This window comes from Leishmania donovani, chromosome 9 (genome assembly GCF_000227135.1).
Source record: "Leishmania donovani BPK282A1 complete genome, chromosome 9".
Lineage (NCBI taxonomy): Eukaryota > Euglenozoa > Kinetoplastea > Trypanosomatida > Trypanosomatidae > Leishmania > Leishmania donovani.
Genome location: NC_018236.1, coordinates 205,523 through 224,065, shown reverse-complemented (window position 1 = coordinate 224,065; position 18,543 = coordinate 205,523). Strand labels below are relative to the sequence as shown.

Below are 18,543 nucleotides of genomic sequence, written 5' to 3'. Positions count from 1 at the left end.
CACTGCGAAGGAAGGATACACCACACGAAGCCGTAAAAGGAGCCATAAAGACTAGACGATGTGCACGAGGAAGCTTGAAGCAAAGAATTGGAGGATGGGCGGGTAGATAGTGGCCAGCGTGAGAGGGAGAGAGGGCCAACAAGTAACGACTTGCTGAGCGGTGGACACACAAACACACATACACGCAGGCAGAAGGGGTATGCGGCCCAATCTCCTCTTGCTCCGGTCTCTCCCGCCTTCTTCATTCTGCATCGCTCTCTTTCTCCCTCTGTGGCGGCAAGGGAAGGGGGAAGGAGGAGGAGGCCAGACACCCACACCCTATCCCCTGCCAGTGCCGAGTCTCCCCTCTGGTGGGGGGCACGGGTTGAGGCAGGGGACGCGCTCAGGTCACTGAGTTGGTGCCTTGTGCTGCGGCAGGCCCCGTGGGTGCGGTGGGAGGGGGGAGGGGGAGGGTCGAGTGGCGGTTGCGCTCCTATTCGATGGCAGGATAACGGACGCGTTGGGCAGGAGAAGAATCTTTCTATGTGTCCTGCTCGCGTTTGTGGCGATAAGGACACTGAAAAGAAACACGACAAGGACACACACGCGGACGCGGACGCGCTGACACGGAGACGGACCGGCATCGCGAAAAGAATGACACCAGCGAATGAAAACAAAGAACAACGCGAAAAAGAACTATGTCGAGCACACACAGACACACACGCGCGCGCGCAGAGAGCGAGCGAGAGGGAACAGGGAGGGCCGATCATGAAGGGGGTGGGGAGTGGGAGAGGCAGCGGGGTGTTTGTGCCTGTGTGTGTGTGTGTTTGAGCGCATAATGCGCATGTGCTCTGATGCACCAAACCAGACGCGGAAACACACGGGCAGACGGATAGACACACCCGCGCAAGCAGGCGGTTCGAGGAGAGCCGGCGGTGGACCAGCATCAAGGGATTTGGTGATCGACGAAGAAGAAGAGACAGCCGCAAACAAGCCGACAAGTAAAAGCAGTCGTTCTGCGAACGCGGCCTGCACAGACCGAGTTGCGGACTGGTCGACTTACTCCGTTCTTCTTCCTCGCGCAGCATGTTTCGCTCCCTTGCTACCTCGCTCCACTCTAGGATCACCTCCACGCCACACGCCCACCTACACACCTTGACCCCCTCCTCCCTGGATCGCCTTCCTTTCTTTTCGCTCAAGTGCACGCAACGCTTGCGGTGCGGCTCGACGGCGGCCCGTTGCTGCGACGTGCGCTGCTCGGCGCCGACGCCGGCGGCGCGTCCTCGCCGTGTTTCTCCCTCATGAGGTCGTTAAAGACGTTCAGCGGGGTGCGCAAGTGACCATCCTTGACGGCCGGCAGCCGCCTGAGGTCGGAGTCGCGTGCGCGGAACGCGATGTAGGCGGGGTTCTGCCACGAGCGGCGCTGCTTCAGCAGCTGGTCGCGCACCGGGTGCAGCACCTCGTTCGGGACTATAGGGCTCAGCGGATCCTCTTCCTCACCCGGGCCGCGCATGTTCTCGTCAGCGAGGATGTCAGCGGCGTTGTTTTCGGGGGAAGGGGAGGCGGTCGACGGGCGCGGCGTTGCGGCCCCGCCGCGAGAGGTGCGGGTGAGGGCGCGCGGCGACGATTGTGGCCTCTCCGACTCCGCCCGCTGCTGGCGTTTCGTCTCCTCGAGCTTCTGCACGCCCTCGGCGCGGCTCAGCAGTTGCGGCAGCACCTTGCTAGAGATGAAGCCGTCGGGGATGACGTTGCTGAGACCGACGGCGTTCTCGTTCAGCTCTACGTGCGCGTAGCTGGCCGGGTACGGGTTGCGGCTCGTGCCGGCGCTCACCCCCCAATTTGAGCCGAGAACAAAGTAGCGTGGCGGGCAGGACGTGAAGGGGCGGAGGGCCTTCATCGGCACCTGGACCTTGTTCGGCTGCTTGCTGTACACGCGGTGCGGGGCCATGATGCAGTAGTAGTTCTCCTCCGGCCCTTCCTGAGCATCGAAGAAGTACTCGGCAACCGTGCCTTCGCACTCGAAGCCGTGGTACTGGTTCTCGTAGGTGATCGCCGAGCGCACCACGGCGGCGAAGCGGTAGCGCTCCTCCTGCGCGTTCAGGAAGGCGGCACGCGGGCGGCGCTCGTCGGACGAATTCGTCAGCATGAGCAGCACCTTTTCGTTTGTTGCGTCGTACACCATGAGATCTATTTTTCCGGTCTTGACGGCGTTCGGGTCGTTGTTCTCGCGGTAGCGGTACGTGACGGGGGACAAGATGAGAAAGTGCGGCAGGCCACGGCGGTCGGCGACCTTGCTTCCAAATATGCTGCGGTTGGACGTGAGGGAGGGGACGTAGTTCGACTTCTGCGGCGCCCAGAACTTCTTGTAGTCCTCCAGCGTCGTCACCTTCTGGCCGACGATCTTGTTTGGCCCCATCTGCGGCACATCCGCCGTGATGCAGGATAAGAACCAGTAGCGGAACGTTTCCTTGTCCTTCATGGGCTTAATCTTCTCCATCACCGCCCGCGCGTTGCTGCCCGTGTGCTTCATCATCGCATCCCAATCATCCATCGAGAGAATGTTCAGGTAGTTCTTGTAGGCCGCATCCACAATCTTGGGCAGTGAGTACTGTGCCACGCGGCTGGATGAGACGTACTCGTGGTCGGCAGGCAGGCCGTGCAGGCTGACGTCCACGCCGCCTTCGTTTGGATTGCCCATCTCCTTGTCCTTGCGGCTGCACAGAGAGGCGAGGCGGTCGATGCCGTACTCGATAAAGATGTCGTTGCGCAGCTCCACAAACGCCTCCAGCCGCTTCACCGTCGGGCACTCCTCCAGTGCCTGGCGCAGCTGCGCCGCCTTCTCGCGCATCTGCTCGTACTCGACACGCTTGTTCTGTAGCACCTGCTGGCTGAACATCTTGTTGTGCGTGTCCACCTCGAACGGCTGCTCGGACTGCGTGAAGTACGTCTTGCCGCCCATCTTCTTCAGCATCATCGGCACCTCTCCGTCGCTACTATCGCTCGTGTACTGGCCCTCTTCGAGGGTGGCGTACTGGCGGTAGAGGGCGACGGTTGCCGCGCTCTCCAGCAGCAGCGCCTGCGACGGCATGTACGTCATGAACATCTGGTGGCGCAGCAGCACGGCGTTCTCGCGCTCCCAGGCCGCCAGCTCACCGTGCGCCTCCTTCAGCTGCCGCTGCTCCTCGCTCTGCAGGATATCGTGCTGCAGCTCCTGCTGTTTCTGGGAGAAGAAGCGGGCGCGCGCCTTGGCATCCTGCACGTACATCTGCATGTCCTCTCCATTGTTGAGGAAGGGCTTGAGCCGCTGCTGCACATCGGCGTTCTTGAAGGCCTCGCGCAGCTGCGCGTGAATGGCAACGCGGGCCGTGAGTTGGTCGGAGCGCGAGGACTGCAGTATCTGCTCTACGCGGCTGCTCGCCACATCTGCGGCCAACACGGTCGGGTCACCCGCGTAATAATTCATGTCCGTCGCCATGACCGTGGCCAACGTCTGAACGGCTGCGCTCATCTTGAGGAGTCGTACAGGGGAAAGAGGCTAAGCAGCGAGAAGGCGAGGCCCTTTGAGGAGGGTGCGTTCTTGTGTGCGCGTATATGTGCGTGTGTTTGTGTGCCGTCTTCTGCGTTGTGCACATGCGCATGTATGCGTATGTGAAGAAAGAGGAGGCGCGCAGGTGGGTGGGGGAGGGAGAAAGAGAGAGGGAGAGGGAGAGGGCATGAGGCGGGGACATGGCGAAGGAAAAGGCAGCCAAGCTGACGCGACGCATCGGGCCACATTGGCCACAACGCCCCTCTCTGCCTCTGCGAGTGTGTGCGCCGTTTCGTGTTTCGATTTGTTCTTGTTCTTTGGGTGTAAACGGGGCACGAACGGACATACGGCCTTGCTTGATGGCCGCTGCCGATGACGTGGAATTGGGGAGGGTGGTGGTGGTGATGGTGATGACACAGAGTAGCAGGGGACCCTTCTGCGAACCAGGATCACCACACCAGAGGTGTGGCGGGTGCCTGCGCGTCTCGACAAAACAAGGGAGACCTTCCCCACTCTCCTCCCGGCAGACATGCAGGCAGACAGCAGACCATAAAGTAAGCGAAAACTAAAGGCGGTGATGGTGAGGAGTTCGCAGACGTGAACATGTGCCCCATGCACCCCTTCGCGCCCTGCCACGTCATGGCGTAGAGGAGCTAGCTAGAGGACACCCGTGTGTGTGTGTGTGTCGGTGGGTGTGACAAGAGGGGTTTTGAAGCACCGTTGAACGAGCACAGAACGAGTGCGTTCCCCCACCCCCGGCAGGAGACGAAGGTGGCTCCCCGCCTGCTGTACACACACACACACACACACACACACACGCACAGAGAACGACAGGCCGACATTCCCACGTGATCAAGTTGCCTCCCCCACCCTCTCTCGCTCACCGAAAGAAGTCCTTGTGGTCCTCCGTCTCCTCTACCGTCTCGGGCACTCCCGTGCTGTGCGCCTTCTCCATTACCTGGATCTCGTCCCAGTTGAGCAGGTCGATGTTGTCGCAGTTCTCGGGTGCGAGGTAGTTCGCCTTGCCGTGAAAGGGCACCTCCACCTTCTCGATCAGCGGCTCCGTCTTGATGTAGTCGGCCACGCTTGTTTCGCTGGCCGACATCTCCGCGATCATCTCCGCCAGCGCAACAAGGCTGTAGTCTTCCAGGCTCACGGCAAGTGCGCAGGACATGCTCGGCCGCTGCTGCTGCACCTCCTTGATGCCCTTGTTGCCGTCTGGGGGCGTCTTGTCGCTCTCGGTGTCCGCCGACGAGGACGGACCAGGCGTCGATAGCGGCCCCAAAATACGACCGCGCGTGCCGCCACCCTGCTGCGGATGTGGCGGCGACGACGAGGCGGAGCGCTGTGTGCGCCTTTTTGAAAAGTGGCTGAGGTCGTCCCCATGGCGGTCCTGCACCCCATCTCGCATCTCCGGCGGCAGCTGCACCCCCTCCTGCTCCGCTATCAGGAAGTCTGTGTACTTCTGCTGCATGTCCATAGCATCCTGCAAGTGTTGCGCACTCATGACGGCGCGGTGTCGCACCGTCGTCTTTCTCGCCCTCGCCGCAGCTGCCCCATAGCGCCGTGCGTGCCGAGACGAGACGTCACCGAAGGGGTTGCTGTACTGCTGCTGGACAAGCCTTCGTTGCTGCCGCCGCGTCAGAGGCTCGTAGGCGTCGAGGACGATGGTCTGCACTGGCGTGAAGCGGTAGTTCACCTCGGAGTCGATGAAGAGGATGCGGTTTGTGTCCTGCCCTGTGCCGTTCGCCTCGTTCGCCATGATGCGCAGGTACTCGGTGTAGTTGTTCGGCGCCATGCCTCTCTTGCGGTTGCCGCGGCCTGAGCCAGCGCCGATGAACTTCGAATGATCATTCACGTAGCGGAACGGGACGGTGAAGTCGCGACGGTAGAACATGTTCATCATCTCCCGGTCGTGCTCCGTGTTCGTCGGCACAAACAACGCAACGGCGCACTGCAGGCGCCGCAGCGTCGTGGCCAAGTAGGAGACATAGGGACGCGGCTTGACGACATACGGGCTCGCGGGGTCGACGAAGCCGATGGTGCCCTGCAGGCGTATGCCAACAGTCAGCCGACTCGCCAATGGAATGACCTGCCGGCTCCCCACCGACACGATGGCCGAGGACATTGATTTCGGTGCAGGAGAAGGAGAGCACGGGCAGGAGTGCGCCCCTCGCGCCCGAAGTGAAGGTGGTTCTTGAACTCGCTTTTCCTTTCTCGGCTTTAGGGCGCCAAGAGTACGAAGACACTGCCAGCGTCACACGCGACACTGAAGAGATTCAGACAGATGAATTACCGTCGCGAGACCGCCGTGCGTGCTGCCTCGTCCCTGCAGCCCATTTCGGCGAGAGAGAGAGAGGAGAAGGGGTGGGGTGAGGGAAGCGAGTCTATATTCGGTCTGTGTACCATGTGCGTCGGCGAGACACTCTTCTCGTCTTCACCGAAGGGGCGCCGTGGACGTTGTCTAGGATACAGACTCGCACTCCCGCCTGAGGAAAAGAAGCTGCAGCGGCGGCAGCAGCGCGTGATGCTGTGTCCTAACAGTCTTCGAGTGCATCCGTGGGGTCGGTGCGCGGCGTACGTTGGCTTCCACAGAGGTGACATAGGAAAGGAGGAGCAACAACGCAGACGACAGGCGAAAAGAAAAAGGAAAGCGAACATACTGTACATGCGCGGGCGTATGGTCGGCACACCGACGGAAAAGGTGTGTGTGTGTGTGTGTCTGTGTGCACATACATATGTTTAGGAATCAAGCGAGTGTGCTGCAGAGGAGAGGGGTAGGGTGGGGAGAGGGCAGCAGGCGGCACGATGCACAAGTAGGTCTTACGCGCACATACATAAACGCGTAACACCGCCTCCCCCATCGCTGCGGCGTGCGTGTGTGCATCGTGAGCTCCCTCACTCTCCTCCTCCTTTCCTTTCCTCTCACCTGGATTCAATGCCTACAGGCCACTCCTGCTGCGGTTTTGGCGGCGTTGTTGAACTGCCGCTTGTACTGCTCCTGGCGACGCTTCTGCGCGCGCAGACGCTGAGCATAATGTAGCGATGCTGACGGCGCTGGCGCATGCACAGTGGACAATGCCGGCGGGTGCGGTGGCCGAGCGCCGACGTGGTGCACCACCGTCGAGCCCTGCTGCGAGACCCGAGGAGCAGACCCCGGCGATGCGTTTGTGACCTCTTCGCCTAGATCTACAAGCATGACCGACGACGTCCACGCCGTTTCGAGTGCCGCGGTTGATGAGGCCTTGGCGGACGTGAGCAGTTGCTGATGCTGCGGCAGTGGCGATGTGCCGCGTTGGGTGCTTGCCGGCATGGTCGCTACCGAGTTCAGGCCGCAGAGGATGGACACGCCGCCGTCGCGCGGCCTCAGCAACGGCGATACAGGGACAAACGGTGTGGCCGACACGGCTGGCGTGGCTGGACGCGAAAGTTGGCGTAGCTGTACCGCAGCAGGTTTTCGGTAACAGGACTTGTTGCGCACGCCGGTGAGAGACGCGCTGCTCGCCATGGCCTCCATCACAGCATCCTCATCTTTCCCAGGATACCGCCCGCTCACGCCACACGTGCTGGCGCTCGCGGCAACGCCTTTGCGCTGAACGCCGCGTGTGAGCCGCGCATGTGGGGCGGAGGCGGCGGTGTAGAAGGACGAGAACGTCGAGGCCGCACCGATTCTGCCGTCGTCCTCGACACCCAAGACCGAACAGAATGTTGTGCACGCTCCCGATAGGCTTGCCTCACTGCTCTTGTTCAGGATGCTTCTCCTGCGGCTAGGCACTCGCGACGGGCACAGCACCGAGCTCACCGTTCGCCGCACGGCCCGTAGAGGGTACATACCTGCGACGTAGGACGTGGTAGGGGGCGTAATGACAGCGCCGCCGCTGACATCACTCGTGCCATCAAGCAAGGGTCTCATCTCCTCTGAGACAGCGATGCGCCGCTGCGTTGCGCCAAGGCCACCTGTCATCACCGCCATGTACTGCGGCGCCACATCATCCGCCTTCACAGGTCGGCAAGACGGCGTGGCTCGCGCTACGGGGTTCACTGGCGGTAGCGCAGCGCTGCAGCCGTCATCCGCGGGTGCGACGGAGGGGGTGGGCGCGGGAGGCGGCTGCAGCGGGGAAAAGGTGCGATTAAGTCGCTCTTGCCGGAGGCCGGCGTGGAGGAGGTAGCGTTCACGCAGCGACACCGGCCCGTCGAAGACGTCAAGCGGCACGTCGTCGAGGTACTCGAGGAGAAGCTCTTCCACGTCCTCTTTTACCTGCAGCCGCGCGTCGGCGTTTTCGTCCTTCTGCGGAGGGGCATACGCCTCGGTGCGGTGTAGCTCCCAGGTGCTGCAGGTGCTCTCAATGCCCGAAATCACGGTTGCGGCGCGTGATTGAATACGGCCGATGCGCGCTTGATAGTAGTCCGACTGTTCGAGCAGCGCCTTGTGCTCCTGTGCCTCCAGGCTGCGCTGACGTGATTCTCGCTCCCGCTGTGCCGCCGCCGCAACTTCCGCGCGCCGCTTCACGTCTGCCGAGCAGAGCTGCGTCCGACACGCCGTCAGCGGCGCTGACATCTTGTGTGCGGCGTTCCCTTTCTGTGCCGCCCAGTTGCTAGCGCGTGGGCGTTTCTGCTGCTGCGCCTCCACCACACTGCGCGCAACAACGTACTGATGGCCGCGTGGGGCCGCACGCACTTTGGGATCCTCACGGAAGGCTTGGCGGAGCAAGCAGTATCGATCGTACACGTCCACGTCAAACGCGGGTGGCGGGCGCGAGAGCAGTACGTCCAGCTGCTCCGCCGTGAAAAGCGTCAGCGGCGTCAGAAGAGAGAGCAGGGGAGGTCGCGGCGCATCGCCGCTGTTTCCTGCCAGCGACGACGACCGCCCACGCACCGCTGCGCTCATCGCCGCCGCCTTCTCCCGCGTCCTCTTCTGCGCATCAAAGCAGACGCGGACGAGAGTCCAGAACTCGACAAGCTGCGCCTCCGTCACGGCGGCGATGTCGCGGTAAAATATGAACGGAAAGACGAAGAACTTCTCGTGAAAGGTTTGCGGCCCAACGTGCTCCGTCGTGCCGCGGTACACCCATTCTTCCTCCGCGATGGCGATGTGGGCCGCCGCGGGGAGGCGGGTGGGAAAGAAGAGCTCGAGCAGCTGCAGCACAAACAGCACGAACGTCCGCTTGTCCAGGAGGCCCTCCTTGTCATGTGGAAGCTCGTCATAGATGTCGCGCAGGGCCTGACGAACCAGGCTGGACCGCTGCAGCTGCCGCCACGCCCGTTGAACCGGAGTGGCCAGATTGGTGCCGAGGGCCGGGTACAGACCTTCCCAGCAGCGACAGCCGCTCATGGTCGACGCAACGGGGATGCGATGGGCGTAGGACTTACGCAGTGACGGCGCGTGCTCTTGCAGCTTCAGCACCGGGTGCGGGATGGCCGGCACCCCGGCAAGCAGTCCTTCCGTTGCCGGCGTGTACTCTGGCGCGCTTCCGCCGGCACGTCCAATTACGTGAGTGCCAGCACCGCCGCGGCGCACCCGTTGCTCCTCGTACAACGCCCGGCAGTACAGCTTGAAGTGAATGAGCAGGCGACTCTGCCGGTAGCACCCGAGGAAGCGGCGCGTCGTCGTGGCTGCATTGCTCGCCTGCTGGCCGTGTTGTTGTGACTTCGCTCGCAGAGGCGACGTGCCAACAACGCTGGCGTTCCGACATTGGCTGTCGACAATCTCGGCGTAGATGTTGATGTTCAACACGCCGTCGTACACGGGTCGCGGCCCTCGCGAGGTGTCGTCGACGCCTTCCTGCCTCCGCCGCTGGCGTCGACGGGCTTTGCCGTTGCCATGGAGCAGCGGCAGACGCGCCGCCCTCTTACTTGCTTTCTTGACCTCGACTGCAACATGAATGTCGCGCAGCGCCGAAACTGTCGGTGACGTGCACTGTGACGAGGAGGAAGACGATGCCGAGGCGGCGCCTGTTGAGTTGTCTGAGTCGGAGAGGGCCAGATCCTTGTAGCACACATGACGGCGGCCAATGCTGTGTAGCCAGCGCAACTTGTGCGTTCGGCGGTTGACACAGCGTGCGAGGCGGCGCATCTGCGCTTGGCGGCCATGGTGCTGAGAGGTGCCCGTCGAGACTTTGGAGATGCTGCGGCGAACGCCTTCACGGATACCACCACCATCGCCCGCGTGCACCCCACGTGCCTGCGAGTTGTCGTACTTTTCCATTTTGTCAAGTGCGCCATCGTCGCTGTCCTCGTCCTCCGAGTCGGGCCACATGGCAATGCGCGGATCAGGAGAGACGCGAATGAACCCTCCCGGTGGCAGAGGTGACCGCCAGACGTACTGGAGCCCGTACAGGTTCTCCGTGCCATCTGTGCACGCCACTGCGGCTTCTTGCCTGCGAACCCGAACGTTGTGGCGGTGCTGCTCGCCGTCAGTGGCTGCCGTCGTCACGCCCGTAGATCTGGGTCTGCCTTGGTGGTGCCTTGGCACTTCTATACTGTCTTTGATGGCCGCCGTCCGCTTTTCCACGGCGAGCGGGTCGCGGACGGCGGAGGCGCGAATCAGGGCCTCTGCACGTGTCACATCGCAGTGCGCCATCTCGACGGCCCACGCACCCGGCGGCAGCCAGGGGCGCTGCCATAGCGGCGTCGTTGGCATCTTCGGCTTGCGCAGCGGCAGCTGCCACATGATCAGAGCTGCTGGTGCGGGCAGGTCGTCATCGTGCTGTCGCCTCCGGCGCGCGGCCGCGCTGCTCTTTTCGGTCCGTGGAGAGGGAAACACACACAGGTCCGGTGATAAAGGCCGTCGCGTGGTGGGGAGAGAGCACTGCTGCTCGTCCATCACGGCATCCGTGATGGCGGTCTGCATCGGCACATCGACGCGGCCGGCGACAATGTCGCGAGCAAGGCACTCCTTCAGCTCGTACGGGGTGTCGAGCGAAAAGCGGCGGAGGGAGGCGAGGTGCTGCTTGACGGCGCGCTCCTGCTGCTGCTGCTGCTGCTCTCGCATGTGCTTGGCCGGAGGCATGGCACCGAGTTCAACGTGCTGCACGCTCGCCAAGGCAGAGGCATCGATTATGGAGTTGGGGTGCTTCGCCGAGAAGTGCGACGCGATTTCGTCGTGCCCAACACGGAAGACGACATGCTGCGCCATGACAACCACTTCGTCCACCTCTTCCATCATCGGCGCTGCCGCTTGCCGCTGCCGCGCGGCGTGCTCGGCCGTGCCGACGTGGTACGGTGCAAAGGGCGAGGAGAGGGCTGCGATTCCGCCGGCCGCGCCGTGCGCCTCTTGTCGGTGCACAACGTCGCTCGTGGATGGACGCAGCTCCGCCTTTTCCAGTTCGTCGTCCATCCAGAGTCGCTCTCTCCATACCTTCCGCACCTCCATCTCTGCTCCAGAGGACAGCAGCTCCGGCTTTTCGCGCAACAGCCGCAACTCTTCGTGATAGCCCTCTGTGCTGAGCTGCATGAGCCGCTGACGGTAGGCGGCGTCAACGAGGATGCGCTTCCACCACGGCAGCACGCGCGCGCCGGCGGTGGGCGGCGACGGTAAGGCGTCGCCGCCGCTGCTGCTGTGCCAGCGAAAAAGTGATGGGGCTTGCGGCGCCTCTGCATCTGCGCCATCGTTGACTGGCGCGGGCGGTGCAACGGACTTCGATGATGTCAGCAGAGGTCGAGGGGAAGCGGGTGCGACTGCACTGTGCGCCTCGGGAAAGAGGGACGCCGATGTCAGGCGGGCAGCAGCCGTCCGCAAGTTTGTCTTCTGAGTCGAGAGAGCGAGACTGCTAAGCGGCGGTGGAGGCGAGGGGCGGCTGAGTTTTCGGCGCCGTAGCCGAGTGGGGGCGGCGGTTGCATGGGCGCCGGCGCCCGTGGAAGGGACGCTAGCGACGTTCTCCTGCCCGCTGCTCGCACCCTCGGTGCTCCCTAAACCCCGAAGCAGCTGCAGTGGCAGCGAGGAGGCGATGGGTGGCGCGGGAGATAAATCGTCCTCCATGGTGAAAGAGGGTGGAGGCGAGGGCCAAGAGACGCACGTACGGTCGCGCAGCCGGCACAGGTGGGCACAGAGGTGCGCGGGTGCCCCTCTCTCCTCCGACAGCGATGATGATCAAACTACCGCGGTGGCAGAGGCGGGAAGGGAGGAGGTGTGTATGTGTGTGCTTGTGTGATGAGGGGAGGGGAGACACGGAGAGACGTGCCCCCGGCACAAATCTCCAATGCGCACACGCGTACAGACGCACACACGCGCGCACCACGGCGTGGGGTTGGTGGGCCTCGTCGGCTAAGTGGGTGAGGATGGTATGCGCCGAGGGCAAACGGAGGAGGGGAGGCGGTGGTGACACATACATGATGATGGGAGGTGGTGATGGTGTACACGGGAAGGAGGGAGACGAGCGCGCGCACATCAAACATGGCAGCAGCCGATGGCGCAAAAAAGAAAACTATGCATGCACGTGCGTGTGTGTGTGCGTCACACCGCTTGGCGCTCATCACCTGGATCACCTCGGGCATGCTCCAGAGCGCCGACTCGTCCCCCCTCCCCCCAAGGGGGAGAGGCAGATAGAGCCGAGAGCGCGTTGTTTCGTAGCGCGTGTGCGTGTGCTAGCGCAGCCACCTTTGTGTTGCTGCGACCATGCCGCCCAAGCGCAACCAATCTGTCAGTTCGTACTAGTCGTGCACGGCACCTGCTCATGATGCGCGTGGACGTGCGTGCCGACCCTGGCACGCATTCATCGTCACACTCTCGCGCTTCACGCAGACGGCGATGCCTTTTTGCTGTCCAGCATAGCCCTGTACGCCTCTATGAAGCCCTTCTTCTCCTTCACGCCGACCGACACCGGCTGGCGGCGCACGCCAGCAACGCTGCCGCTCACGACCAGCGCCTGCCCTCGCTGACACATGGCGTTGCGCAGCTCCAGCAGCGCCGGCGCGGACAGCGTCCAGTGGCACCTCGATGCGGCAGATTTGCTATCTGTCGCCGTTGACGGTGTGGCGCGCGCAAGACGCGTGCTGCGGTACGTCACCTCAGCGGTAGGGAAGAGGGGGCTTGTCCAGGCCGGCGCCGTGCTGCCGTACAGAAGCAACCCAGTGCGGAAGAGCGCCGCGAAGAAGCTTTCATTATCACTGCCAAGCACGTTCTGCATGGCGGGCGAGTCGTACTGGATCGTGGCGAGGTGCACCACGCACCCTGCCGATGCGTCGGAGGGCACGGCAGATGCGCACGTTACCGCCGGCATGAGCAGCAGTCCACGCCCATTGCTACACGTGCCCTCGCCGAACCACCACACAGGCACCCCGGAAAGCGCTGCTGCTTTCTGCACACGGTAGAGCGGCAGCTCCGTCACTTCCGTCTTCTTTCGGATGGCCTGCTGTTCGGCGCTGTCCGGCTGCTGCGCCCTGAGAAAGGCGAGGGAGCTGGTGCGGCGGGTGTAGGCCCACACTCGCCAGCGCTGCGTGGGTCCAGGCCAGAAGACGCGCAGACCAGGCGCTGCAGCTGCCTCTGCTGACGATGCGGAACCGTCTTCTCCCGCCATCGTCGCATCTGGGAAGCAAATGGCGTGGTACGGCTGCGCTAGCATCACCTCGAGCACCAAGGCATCCCACACAGACTGCAGGTTGCACACAACGAGGTCACCCGCGCGGGCTGCACGGGAGGAACCACTCGCCTCACGCCCCTGTTGCTGAGGCTTCACCATTGCCGCTGGCTGCTGTGGAAGGATGTTGCCGATGGAGAAGAGTAGACCACGCAACCACGCTCGCTGCAGCGGCGCCAGGAGGAGGCGACCGAGCAGGCCGAGATAGGCGACGTAGAAAAGCCATAGCAGCGTGTCTGTCACGAGCAGGAGAAGTGCAAACACGGCACTCAAGAGAAGACGTGCGGGAAACATGCAGATGGAGCCGATTCGACCGGCGGCGGTCGGGGCCATCACGAAGGTGAAGGGATGTATGCCCGTCGCGGCATCACCGAAGTGGCGGAACTTCTCCATATGCACCCACCAACCTGTCCGCCGTCGTTCCTCGTTCGTGTGTCTCCGCCCGCTCTTCGTCTGGGATGAGTACGACGGAGATGCCCTCCTCCTCCCCCACACTTTCCTCGCAAAGGCAACAACAAAGACGACCTTGACGGCTTCCGATGGCCTTTTTCAATCACGAGGCGATGCGCGACGCTCCTAAGAGATCGTGGTGGTACATATGGGCGCGAGAGAAGACACACCCACACACACATAGAGAGGGGGGAGGGAGGGAAGGAGGGGGGGGGATAGGGCAGACGATAACGGTAGATGCAGGGCGAATGCGGAGGGGGGGGGCTGGGAGTTTGGGAGTTTGGGGACGCCGAGACACCCCCTTCCCATAGAAAGGGCAAAGGACACGCCAACCATCACTGCATGTAGTCACCACCCTACCCCACCTCCCTCTCTGTCTGTTTCTCGTGCCCTTCCATCGAATCTTAGATGTGCACGTACAAACATGCAAGAGATATATAAGAGGAGACGGTGAGAGACGCTCGACCATGATGGGTCCGCCGCAATCTTCGGCCGCTATAATTTGCCTTCGCCGCTGCGCTCTCATCGATAGCTTCCTCTCTTCTTGTCACTCGCATTGGCATACGTGTGTGTGTGTGTGTGGGTGGGTTTGGGGTGTGTGTGCCCGTGTGGCGGATGCCACGACCGCCAACACCCATCACGAGGAGGCTGAAGAAGAGACCAAAGGCAGAGGTGATCACGTACCCGCAACGTCACTGCAGCACACACACACACACACACACACACACACGGACGCACACGTCTGCAGAGACGATGCGGACACATTCGCATGCGCCCCCGCGCTTGTGTGCGTGCATGGCATCTCGCCATTCTCTGTTTCCATTACTCTGCCAGCAACTAGAAGGCCTTGTTGCCTTTCCTTACATGTCCGACTCCGTCGTGGAGGGCTCGACGAGGTTCACCGGCAGCAAGGCGTTGAAGTAGTGGAAGTCCAGCAACACCTCGCTGCTCTCCGGGTGCACGTGCACCAGGCGGTCAGAGAACTTGTAGTGGGCTACAATGTCCTCATTTGTGTAGGTGCGCTTCGTTGTAATGGCCGAGCCGGTCTCCATCTCGGTCGCATCAAAGACGGCCACAATCTGGAAGTGTTGCCGCACCAGGTCCGCGCGAGACGGGAATCCGGACAGAGCGTCGGCAGAGGCGCCGCCGCTACCGAGCGACGCCGCGACGTGTGGCAGCTCCAGGAAGGGGCGCAGCGGACTGCGCTCGTCGATGATGTGAATGATGTCGGCCGGATACCACAGAGAGAGCTGCCCGCGTTCACCGCGGTCGAGGTAAGTCTCCCCGGCGCAGGTCCAGCGCATCTCATGAACGCACAGATGCACCCGCTCCATCGTCTTGCCGGCATCTTCGTTGGGAGAGCGGCTTAGAATGGGGACCGAGACAGCGGGCTCAGGAATGCCAGTGGGGAACGGAGATCGCTTGCCGGCAAAGGCGACGCTGGGCTCATTTCCTACCTCCGTGAACAGGGAGGCTGCGTAGAGGCAGCTGCCCTCCTGGCTGCTCACGGACGAGTTCGCCTTGTCCACGTCCGCGTTGTCCGCCGCTGAGCTGCTTTGCGACTTCGGCGACGGTGCCTTCGCTCTGCTGACCGCCTTGCGTCTTGTGCGCGTGGAGGAGGTGGCTTTCGCAGACGACGAGGCCGACAGGAAGCGGGACGAGGCAGCGGAGGTGCTCAGCGTGGAATCGTCAGAGCCAGACGACGCAGTCGACGACGACCTGCTGGGGCCGCTCGAGGCGCTCCGGTGCCCCCTGCTTTCTGTGGACGGCATGCCGTGACTTTTCTGGGGATTGAGAGAGCCTTCACTGCGCTGCCCGCGATGGCGTCGTGGACTGTCTGCCTCGTCTGTATGGCCACCACTGCCGCTCTTGTGCAGCTGTCGATCCCGCTGCTTTCGCCGCTGGTGGTGCCGCTGCGCCCGGGTCAACCCGCTTCTATCCTCTCTGCTGCCGCTCTCAGCGGAGTCGTGTGGCGCCGGCGGGGCCGGCGCGCTGCGTAGACGACTATGGACCTTCGCGTGTCGTTTCTTTGCCTTGGCAGTGTGAAGATTCTCATCTGCCTCCGCCGGCGGCGGCGCTGTCCGCTGCGGCTGCCGCCCGCCGCCCCCTCCGTCGAACTCCACCCCTGGCAAGAGCTGATGAGTGCCGCTCCACGTCGATCCCGCGAGTTTTTTCACGGAACGCGAGTGCCGGAGCGCCTGAAGCTGCTGCTGATGTATGTGGCACTCTTTGAGGGGCTCTGCCGTAACGCAGAACAGGCGCAGCTTGCCGCGAGCCAGTGGAATGTGGTTGTCCACGTTGGCTACTCGAAACACTAGCCGCCACTGATCCACCCGGCCCGGGACGGTTGCCAGTGTGCAGAAGTCGCTGAAGACGACGCGGTGGCCGAGCTTGCCCGTGTACTCGGCCTTGCTGACCACGAGGGCTGCGACGAGGCCGACAAACAGGATGTTCACGTATGAGCACACCATCACGATTGCGGTGCGACCGCGGTAGCACATGTGAGTGGCGTCGGTCATCGTGTCTCCGTCCTCGCCCATGTACCCGCCGTTCGCCGCCAGACTCACGACCGTGAAGTAGATGGCAGACACCGCGTTCATCGCCGCCCCGCACTCCACCCCCCACGCGTAGTAGGCGGCTGTGATGAGCAGCACAATGATGAGGTAGAGGACGACGGAGTACGTGATCAGCACCGTCCACGGCTGCGAGCGAAGAAAGTAGAAGAGGGACAGACTGCGAAAACGAAAGGTGTGGACGCCGACCTGGCGCGTTGTGAGTCTGCCGTTGTAGTCAAAGACCGGCACCTGCCCCGTGAGGCCGGTGCTGTAGCGGGGCTTCGCCGAGCGAAACACTCGCGACATGAGCGAGGACGGGGAAGGCCCTCTCGAAAAGAGGTTCTGCGCTTGCAACACCTCACCCGACAGAAGCGGCGACGATACCTGCGCCGAGTTGGCGCCGCTGCCGCCGGTCGACCCGTAGCCTGTAGGAACATGGAAGAGTGGCACACCGAGGAGAGAGTTCTTCAGCTCGGTGGGGAGGTCTTGCAGGTCCTTAGCCGCCCGCTGCTGCGGCGCCAACGAGACACTGCGCAGCATCCTCAACAAAGAGAGACGCCGACGGTGCTGTCAATGAAGAGAGCGGAGAGGGCGATGAGCGCCGTCCGTGTCCGTTCCGTCCCTCACACAGACCCGCCCCACCCGCCCTCTCGACCAAAAAAAAAAAAACTGTTCGATCTCGGCGGCTCACGCACACGCACACAAAGAGAAGGCAAGGCGATCAAGCGCGCACCCTTCAGTGCAGAAAGGGAGAGAGAGGGGGGGGGGAGATAATGCGACCGCACAGCTGTCACGCACGTCGACCCGGCGTTGTAATGCCCAAACACAGGAGAGGTGGAACGCAGGCAGCAGGGGACGCACCACTGCGCGACCGATACCAGCATGTGAAGTGATCGTGGTGTGGAAGGAGAGAAGAGGGCTGAACACAGGAGAGCTACGGAGCGAGCAAGGGAAGGGTGGTGTCGGTGGTGAGTGGGTGGCGGTTGCGCCGTCGTGTTTGAGCAAACCGCTCTCCTCCTCTCCCCAGACAAATTTGATGACCACCCGAAGCGAAACCTCGTCGTCTCTCAAAAACGGGAGTGGACGACGTCGGGCGTGTCGTTGTGTGCGTGCGTGTGCCTATACGCTTCCTTTCCTGCGCCGGCGCGAGAGATGAAGCGAGGGAGGGGTAGAGCAAGACTCCTGACGAACGTGCGTGCTTGCGTGAGTGAGGGTGAGGTGGAGTGCGTGCGGTGTCCGCGCCTCTGCCTGTGTCGCAGTGGCACAACACAAGCACCTCCCACGATACCACCGAAACGGCTGTGTAGTTAGGCGTGAGTGCCGGCTGGTCTGACACGCATAAAGCAGAAGAGTAGCGAAAGAGGAATACAGAGGTAAAGGGGGGAGGAGTATTGGAGGGGGCCCACTGAGCGTGCGGGGGGCTGAGGAGCGTCCGCCGCAGCGGCAGCCGCACACTCGTCTGCCGCCCGCTTCCACACCATGCGGATACACCTTGCATGCCCTTCTGCATTCTCGACTGAAATTACTCTCCCCGATGACGAGGGGACGCCTTCGTGCGTGGTATCTCAGGGCCCAGCGCACCCCCACCCTCTGTCTGGGGGGAGGGAGGAGGAGGCCAGACACCCACACCCTATCCCCTGCCAGTGCCGAGTCTCCCCTCTGGTGGGGGGCACGGGTTGAGGCAGGGGACGCGCTCAGGTCACTGAGTTGGTGCCTTGTGCTGCGGCAGGCCCCGTGGGTGCGGTGGGAGGGGGGAGGGGGAGGGTCGAGTGGCGGTTGCGCTCCTATTCGATGGCAGGATAACGGACGCGTTGGGCAGGAGAAGAACATCAGGTCTCTCCTCCCAAAAGGGATTAGGGGTGGGGAGGAGGGGGCTGAGGGGCAGGGGCGTATGCGTGCGTGCGTGTGCGTGTGTGTGCGGACGGAGGGGTTGCAGTGCGGCAGCATGAACCACACAAAGCAGACGGAGACACTATGGTTGTGTGCTCGTGTGCCGCAGTGGTAGTAACGGGAACAGCAGCACACCACCGGCGGAGCTGCTATGGCCGCATGCATAGGCACGGAGACGGAAAAAGCTCAGACAGTAAGATGATCCGTTGGCTTGAGCGACGTCCACTTGCCGAGTTATGCTGCGTATACGCGTTAGTGATTCGAGTTCTTTGCCTTCCCCAGACGGAGAGGAGGGCTCTGCAAGTGCGGCATGGAGAACGTGCACCGGCACCCCCACTATCACTCACTCTCGGAGAGGCTCTGGCGCACCACTCTCATGTTCTTTTCCGCCAAGCACGCGGTACAAGACAGAGCCGCACACTCAAGCACCAGCACACGTTCGGACGAACGCCGCAACGAGGGAGAGAAAGTGAAGGAGGTGAGCGAGCAGCATGGTTGGGCACCTCCGTCTGGCGCGTGTGAGTGAGGGGTGTGCAGAGAGAGAAACCTATAAAGAAAAGAAAAGCGC

General features: G+C 62.6%; 5 protein-coding genes across 5 annotated transcripts; all 5 read right to left on the bottom strand.

The window, feature by feature from the left end:
- Nucleotides 1-1,174: 1,174 nt before the first annotated feature.
- On the bottom strand, nucleotides 1,175-3,487 carry LDBPK_090570 (hypothetical protein, conserved; the record flags this gene model as incomplete). The annotated part of the gene is made up of 1 exon (XM_003858689.1): nucleotides 1,175-3,487. One exon carries the CDS (start codon nucleotides 3,485-3,487, stop codon nucleotides 1,175-1,177), a length of 2,313 nt encoding a protein of 770 aa, XP_003858737.1.
- An 898-nt stretch (nucleotides 3,488-4,385) lies between these two features.
- On the bottom strand, nucleotides 4,386-5,633 carry LDBPK_090560 (hypothetical protein, conserved; the record flags this gene model as incomplete). Its single annotated transcript, XM_003858688.1, has 1 exon — nucleotides 4,386-5,633. The coding sequence occupies one exon, from the start codon at nucleotides 5,631-5,633 to the stop codon at nucleotides 4,386-4,388; it is 1,248 nt and encodes a 415-aa protein (XP_003858736.1).
- Nucleotides 5,634-6,440: 807 nt separating this feature from the next.
- On the bottom strand, nucleotides 6,441-10,958 carry LDBPK_090550 (hypothetical protein, conserved; the record flags this gene model as incomplete). The annotated part of the gene is made up of 1 exon (XM_003858687.1): nucleotides 6,441-10,958. The coding sequence occupies one exon, from the start codon at nucleotides 10,956-10,958 to the stop codon at nucleotides 6,441-6,443; it is 4,518 nt and encodes a 1,505-aa protein (XP_003858735.1).
- Nucleotides 10,959-12,237: 1,279 nt separating this feature from the next.
- LDBPK_090540 (hypothetical protein, conserved) lies at nucleotides 12,238-13,473 on the bottom strand (the record flags this gene model as incomplete). Its single annotated transcript, XM_003858686.1, has 1 exon — nucleotides 12,238-13,473. One exon carries the CDS (start codon nucleotides 13,471-13,473, stop codon nucleotides 12,238-12,240), a length of 1,236 nt encoding a protein of 411 aa, XP_003858734.1.
- Nucleotides 13,474-14,390: 917 nt separating this feature from the next.
- LDBPK_090530 (hypothetical protein, conserved) lies at nucleotides 14,391-16,625 on the bottom strand (the record flags this gene model as incomplete). Its single annotated transcript, XM_003858685.1, has 1 exon — nucleotides 14,391-16,625. One exon carries the CDS (start codon nucleotides 16,623-16,625, stop codon nucleotides 14,391-14,393), a length of 2,235 nt encoding a protein of 744 aa, XP_003858733.1.
- Between the last annotated feature and the right edge of the window lie 1,918 nt (nucleotides 16,626-18,543).